This window comes from Grammomys surdaster, unplaced genomic scaffold (assembly GCF_004785775.1).
Source record: "Grammomys surdaster isolate TR1022 unplaced genomic scaffold, NIH_TR_1.0 192, whole genome shotgun sequence".
Lineage (NCBI taxonomy): Eukaryota > Metazoa > Chordata > Mammalia > Rodentia > Muridae > Grammomys > Grammomys surdaster.
In genome coordinates this window covers 3,478,613-3,486,120 of record NW_021604637.1, presented here as the reverse complement: position 1 = coordinate 3,486,120, position 7,508 = coordinate 3,478,613, and the positions used below count along the sequence as shown (strand labels likewise).

General features: G+C 47.9%; 1 protein-coding gene across 3 annotated transcripts; it reads right to left on the bottom strand.

Moving 5' to 3' along the window:
• Positions 1-2,881: 2,881 nt before the first annotated feature.
• On the bottom strand, positions 2,882-6,136 carry Znf688 (zinc finger protein 688). Of its 3 annotated transcripts, XM_028769456.1 has the most exons (4): positions 5,918-6,136; positions 5,743-5,793; positions 5,525-5,638; positions 2,882-3,582 (listed from the first exon to the last, which is right to left on the bottom strand). In XM_028769456.1, the coding sequence occupies exons 1-4, from the start codon at positions 6,111-6,113 to the stop codon at positions 3,068-3,070; spliced, it is 876 nt and encodes a 291-aa protein (XP_028625289.1). In that variant the 5' UTR covers positions 6,114-6,136; the 3' UTR covers positions 2,882-3,067. The 3 variants fall into 3 exon arrangements, with proteins under 3 accessions (XP_028625289.1, XP_028625290.1, XP_028625291.1); XM_028769457.1 differs by lacking the exon at positions 5,743-5,793; XM_028769458.1 differs by lacking the exons at positions 5,525-5,638; positions 5,743-5,793.
• Between the last annotated feature and the right edge of the window lie 1,372 nt (positions 6,137-7,508).

Below are 7,508 nucleotides of genomic sequence, written 5' to 3'. Positions count from 1 at the left end.
GGTTTCTACTCCCATTACAATGCCATCTGCTGCCAAGTATGCACCTATCGGCTCATGGAGTGTGCCCTATGGTCAGTTGACTGAGAAAGAGGAGAATAGGACCTGGTTTACTGATGATTCTACACGATATTCAGGCACTATCCAGAAGTGGACAATCTCAGCATCACAACCCTTTTCTGGGATAACCATGAAAGACACAGATGAAAGAAAATCTTCATAGTGGACAAAACTTTGGGAACTGTACAAAGCCACAAATTTTGCTTAGAAGGTGTATGGTTTGTATATGCTCAGCCCAGGAAGTGGCACTATTAGAAGTGGTGGCCTTGTTGGAGTAGGTGTGTCACTGTTGGCATAGGTTTTTAGACCCTTGTCCTAGTTGCCTGGAAGCCAGTATTCTGCTAGCAGCCTTCAGAGGAAGATCTAGAACTCTCAGCTCCTCCTGCACCATGCCTGCCTGGATGCTGCCGTGTTCCTGCCTTGATGATAATGAGCTGAATCTCTGAACCTGGAAACCAGCCCCAATTAAATGTTGTCCTTATAAGAGCTGCTTTGGTCATGGTGTATGTTCACAGCAGTAAAACCCTAACTAAGACAGGAGAAATAACCAGATGTGCAGTTGTTCACTAATCCATGGTTGTAGCCAATGGTTTGACTGGATGGTCAAGGACTTGGGAGAAATATGATTAGTGAGAAAGACATCTGGGGAAGAATATATAGATAGATCCTTCCACATGGACTAAGAACGTGAATCTAGTTGTATCCCTTGTAAATGGTCATCAAAAAATGACTTCAAAAGAGTAGGAATTCAGCCGGGTGGTGGTGGCGCACGCCTTTAATCCCAGCAGGCGGATTTCTGAGTTCGAGGCCAGCCTGGTCTACAGAGTGAGTTCCAGGACAGCCAGAGCTACACAGAGAAACCCTGTCTTGAAAAACAAACAAACAAACAAACAAACAAAGAGGAGGAATTCAATAACCAAGTAAATAGGACGCCCCATTCTGTGTGCAGTCAGACTCCTTCCTCAGCCGTTCCTGTCACAGACCAATGGGACCATGAACAAAGTGGTCATGGTGACAGAAATGGAGGTTATATGTGGGCTTAACAACAAACTTCTGTTGCAGGATATTTGATCACACTATGAACGATGAGATTGTGTTATTTACTGAAAAAACTATTTCTAGTTGTGGTGTGGTGTGAGCCCTTAGCACACATCTTTAACCTCAAACAATGAAGGTATGGTTAGTTTATAGAAGGAAACACCCATGTTTGAAAGTAATGTCTAATTGAGTGGCAGACAAGTGACAAGAGAAAGATTTGACAGAATAGGATATGCCTAGTTCTCACGAGAACAGAGAGAAAAAGAGAGGCCACATAAAAGAGAGCAGTGCAGAGAGAGAGGAGGAAGCTGGAACATTTTTTTTACTGGAACAGTGGTACAGAGACAGGTTGCAGAGAGAGAACAAGCTAGACACAGGTGAAGACAGAACAACCCAGAGACTGAGAAGGAGCCAGAAGACTAGAACAGATTTTAGGAGGTTGTTCTGATGTTGCTTTTATTCAAATGCTAAATTCTGTACCCTAAGATCTGGTTGCCCCCTGGCAAGGAGATCCTCATGTATATCAGCTTCTGTTGTGTAAACCTTGGCCCCCCAAGTTATCCATAACTGGTCCATAAAGATGCCTACAACCTGGGCTGGGCAGAAGAGAGCAGGGAGAGCAAAGGTCCCTGGGCATAAGGTCTCAAAAAGAAGAAGAAGTTGCCATGGGGTAGGTAGATCATGAGACCATGGCCATGAGGGCTGGCCTGTTGAAGTAGGAGTGGTCCAGACAGAATATGACAAGTTACATCTCAGGGTTATTGACAGGGAAGTAGACAAAGCAGCATAGAGGGTTGATATCTGCTCAGCTCTAGTGCTTTAAGGCTTGTTATAAAGGTTTGTGTCTTTTATTTGGGAACTAAATGATCTAAGGTGGGGTAGAAACTCCCAAATATATTCACCACAACACGGACTGCTAAAGTTCACATGAGGTCAAACAGCAGTTCAGTCAAAAACTGAGAGAAGCCAGATTGATTCAGTCATCTGTAGAGAGACAGCATCTTGTGTATGGCCCATGGCTTCGGCAGGAGAGAGAGTGGGATACGGGGAGGGGAAAGAATTCTGGGAGAGAAGGAGGCGGGAGGAGCCAGAAAAGATGTGAGGAGATGGACAAATGGTAGCTGAGTACCGGGAGCCAGCCACACGGCAGAACGCAGGTTAAAATAAACGGCTAGCTTTGGTTACGATCTAGTCAGAGTAGAGTCTAGCTATGTGATCAAGGTATCTGTAAATTTAACCTGAGTCTGAGTCTTATTTCTGGGAGCACGGGACTAGGGGGAAGAACTGGGCCAGGACTTCAACAGTCAGCTTGGAAAGGAGTTTGAGCCAGAACAGCTGAGTTAAACCAGCCAGCCAGTGCTCAGAAAGCACTAGAAAGGGTGAGCTTATTCAGCAGCAAGTCTCAGAGGTTGCAAACATTCTAGGCCTAGATTAGATTGTACAGAGGCTAGAAGCTTCCAGGACTAGGCCTAGGTTAGCAGACAGAGGCAATGCCTCCAAATGACAGTTACTACAAGCGAATAAAAGTTACTTTTATAGTGCCCCTTATTGTGGGCAGCTTCTTCTGGTAGGAACCAGGATAAAAAGACAATTTCAAAAGTCAGTTCTTCCTCTTGCCTGTTTCTTTGCCTTTTACCTATTCTATACCATATATGTGAGTGTGCACGGTCAGCCGCTCGGTTCTGTTCCTCTTGCAAACCCTGACAAAAAGAGTACTGTACCAACTCACATCTCTAGCCCAGCCCCCATTTAAAAACACACACACAGGCACACACACACAACACTGGGGAGTCTAACAGGTGTCAGGTTTAATCTGTATGAATCTTTACAGGCACTTTTCTTTTTACAAATTTACAAGGGATCCTTGAGAAGCCAAACGGATTTATTTCAATTCTCAAGTCTTGACTCAGTTCACTCTTGGTGCCAAGTCCATGCTCCGCTCCAGACCTTCAGACAGAGGCAACTGTTCAACTCACCCACACTCCTCAAAGATGTCCGGATAGTGCCGAAAGAGCACTGGTGGATCCTGGTCACCTCGGACTGGGGCTCCAGGCACAGCCCGGATCCCAGGCCTTCGACCGCGGCGACCCCCTGAGCAGGAACGGTGGATCCATTGGTGTGCTTTCACTGCGAACTTCCTCTTGAAGCGAACACCACACTCTGGGCAGGGGAAAGGTCGCTCACCAGAGTGCATGCGCCGGTGGCTGACCAGCAAAGACGGGTAGGTAAACCGGCGTCCACAGTCCACACACACATGGCGGCGCTGGCTGGCCTGTATATCGGTGTCGGGTACCTGGACTGGAAGCTGCACACCTGCAATCTGGTCTGGGACAGCTTTGGTAGGTGGCTGTGCCCCTGCAGAGGCCTTGGTAGCCATGGGATAAGTCTTATGTTCCACCACCTCTTTCGGTTGCAACTGAGCAGGAATCTCTGCTGGCCTCTCACCTCCTTCCTTGCAGGCCCAGTCCTTCTCATCTGGAGTGTCTCCTAGGAAACAGAAATTAATTGCATTTTAATAACTCATGGGTCATTGGGCAGTGGTGACTCATGCCTTTAATCCCAGCACTTCAGGGGCAGAGGCAGGCAAGATCTCTTTGAGTCCTGAGGCCAGCCTGGTCTACAGAGAGAGCTCCAGAACAGCCAAGGGTACATAGAGAAATCTGTCTCAAAAAAAACCAAAAAACAAACCAAACCAAAACCCCTCATCTGTCCCACTAGGGAAGTAGCTGTAATCCCAGCATTTGGAAAAGGTGAGGCAGGAAGATAGCCATAAATTTGAGGCTAGCCTGGCCTACATAAGGGTCTGATGGTCGCTCACCTTTAATCCTAGCACTTCAGAGGGAAAGGCAGGTAGATTTCTGTGGGTTTGAAGACAACCCAGTCTAAATGGTGAGTTCTGGGCCAGCCAGAGCCACCTGCCTTAAAAATGAAAAAAAAAAAAAAAAAACCAAAAAACAATACACCAAAAATAAAACAAGGGTTGGAGAGATGGCTCAGTGGTTAAGAGCACAGGCTGCTCTTCCAGAGGTCCTGAGTTCAAATCCCAGCAACCACATGGTGGCTCACAACCATCTGTAATGGGATCTGATGCCCACTTCTGGTGTGCAGGAAGTCAGGGTACTCATATACATAAAATAAATAAATAAATCTTTTTTTTTTTTTAAATAAAAGCAAAACAGGGGCTGGAGAGATGGCTCAGTGGTTAGGAGCACTTGCTGCCCTTCCAAAGGACCTGAGTTCATTTCCCAAAACCCACACTGGGCAGCTCACGACTACTGCAGCTTCAGAACCAGAGGATCTCATGCCTCTGGCCTCCTTTGGTAGCTGCACTTATGTGACACATATACTGACACAGAATGAAAAATAATAAAGATAAATCTTAGGGGAAAAGTTTCAGTAAGACCTAATACTTCTGCACTGACTGCCCTAGGTTACCCAGGTAGTACCAAAGTATACTGCCCAGTGGCTAACACAATGGCTTTGTTGAAAGTCAGTTAAAATTCCCTTCCTTGTGTGTCAAATGGGAAAAATAATAGTTTCTTGACTTCACAGGATTATTGGATTAAATACATACATGCTTATTGATCACTTAGTAAATGCTCAATAAACAATATTTACTGGTGTATTTTGTAATTGGTTTTGGTACAGTGGTTCTTTTATAGATGAGGCACCAAGTTTGCTTCAGATTTCTTCCATTCTGGGTACTGATGGGAGAGCAGCCAAGCTGTCATTATTCAGACATGCTTTTTCTCTTGTACCACTTTGCCTTGTTTGAGAAATGTGATAGGCAGACCAGTTCTATTTTTAGGGGCATTTCAGGGTTTTCGTGGGGGAGGGGGAGAGTTAGGGGACTGAGACAAGGTCTTACTATATGTGGTCTCAATTGGCCTTGAATCGACCTGCCTCTGCCCTTTGAGTTCTGGGATTAAAGGTGTGGCCACAATGACCCGCCTTAGTTGGTTTCTGAAAAGGGTGGTATTTTAACAAACATCTGGAAACCTAAAAATTCTTTGGGTTCTAGATTCTCTTACTCTGTTCGTTTTTGTTTTTAAGGTTTATTTATTTATTTTTATATACATTGTTGTTTTGCCTATATTCGGGTCTGTATGAGGGTGTCCCTGGAACTAGAGTTACAGACAGCTGTAAGCTGCCATGTGGGTGCTGAAAATTGAACCCCGGTACTCAGGAAGAAGAGTAGACACTCATGACTGGTGAGCCATCTCTACAGCCCCCTACTCTGTTTTTAATATGACAGTTCTCCCGAATTTCCAAAACTCTTAACAGGTAGGCTTTCTTTTCTTTAGCATCTGGACATGTTGGCTCTTTAAATTCTGTAGGGATGCTGGAATGGGGAGTCTGAAAGAAAGATTTACTAGAAAAGAAACCCCCAGACAAACAAGTTTCGGGAGGATTTGGGACAACCCCTCACCTCTCGGAGCTCCTCCCAGGTTTTCCCCCTCCTCAGGATCCTGGGCGGCGGGGCTCCAAGCCTCAGTCTCCTGTTCCATCCAAGAGATGAGGGCTGGTTTGGGGCCCGGGAACCCTGAGAGAGAACAGGGGTCACAGTGCTGGCCTGAGAGGCTGGCCGGGGCAGATAGCATCCCACTAGGGTGAGGGCACCTCCTCGGAACTTATGCACAAATTAACCTGCGCAGGGTTTGCGATGCTCTTGCCTGAATGGAGACTCCCGAGGAAGCCCTGAGAATGGAAGGTGATTGATGCTGCTGGTGGAAAAGTGCGGGATGAGGGCTCACAATCCACTTGATCGGTCTAGAGCATCTCCCGGGTGAACCCACGAGGAGGTTGGGGGGCGGGGCCTCACCGAGCGCGCCCAGGAGGCCGTAGGTCTCGCGCATCACCTCCCGGTACAGGGCTCTCTGCGTGGGCCGCAGACACCCCCACTCCTGCGGGGAGAAGTACACGGCCACGTCCGCGAAGCTCACAAGCTCAGGCTTCCTGAAACCAGGCCAGATCTCCCCAGGCATCGGAACCAGCAGTGGAGCCGGGGGTGGCGCCATCGGGGATCCTGCCTGGGCAGTGGCTTGGCTACCCCAGCTTTCCGCTTCCGGCCTCAGCAACCTCGGGAAGCCACGCCCTTGCTACGCCCCTTGGTCACGGTTGCTATCAACACGTGAGGAGAGAACGGGGCAGCCAGTTAGTGGCTGCTAGGGATAGCAGAGCTCCGGTGGAGACTAGTAATGCTCCATAGTGTTTACTCCACAGCCGCTCACACAAAGACACGACTCGGGTAAAGGGACCCGAAAGATGTCTTCAGAAAACATGGCGACCGCCTGGCTTCAGTTGCCATTGACGGCATTGAGGTGCCATTTCTGCAGCTTAACAAATATGGTGTCTTTTGGGTTTCCATTGCCCGCAGCTCCCCATTTGCCCTTAAATACAATGGCCGCTTCAGGAAGGTTGGCGTTCGTTTCTATGTGTAGGAAGGAGAGGCCTTCAAAAAATATGGTCTACGGGCTGCCTCCCCGAGCTCTGTGCGCAATTACAACGACCAATGATTGGCTGTAACCACAAGGAGCAGCAGTGCTGCAATTGGCTCTGGAATGACAGGACATCTGAAACAATTTCGAGGACCTGGGTATCCTTGGTGCCTGAGATAGTGTCTTCCCAGTCTCCCAGTGTGTGTCCTGCTGATGTAGCTGGAATCTGGTGGTCAGCCTCTAGAGCCTGGCAAAGCCTGGGTACTGCATTTCAGAAACCTAGTTTGTGTGTTCAGAGAAGTTGACAGAATATTTGATTGACAGAATGAGTGTTTCTGCTCTCTTGGTCTCTGTACTGAAATTACAAACTAAGGATGTGCTTAGTGTGTTTCTGCTCGGATGGAAGGGTATCCTGGGACTCGGAAGCCCAGGAACCACACAGCTCTGAGGTGGGACACTCTACTAAGGGAAGGGCATTCTGAGACACGGGAACTTAGGAACACACCTGAAGGGTCGAGTGTGTGGAGGGATGAATCCAGAGATGGCTACCCTCTGCTCCTTGGAGCAGACAGTAGGGAACTGAACGGAGGGCAGGCTTATATACGATTTATTAGGGGGTGAAGCTTTTCAGGGCAGAGATTTCTATAGAGTAAAGACGGTGGAATTTCAAGTCCTGATCTTGGGAAGCTCAGGGATTGGTGGCTTTTTTTCACCACCACCTCCCTTTCCCTGCATTAGGCCCATGGGTTAGAATGGGAAGTCCTTCCTGGCTATACAGATAGCTTTTTTACTGAGGTACCTACCATCTCTGTGGAGCTGTTTGGGGAGGCTGGAGAGGAGGTGCTGCTGGAGCTCCTGCGGGACAGCTCCTGCAGTGGTGTGTTCACTCAGACTGTAGACTGAGGCAGGAAAGATGTCACCACGATGTACCGCTCCTGTGGGACAGCTCCTCCTAAGCTAGGAAAAGAGATGTGT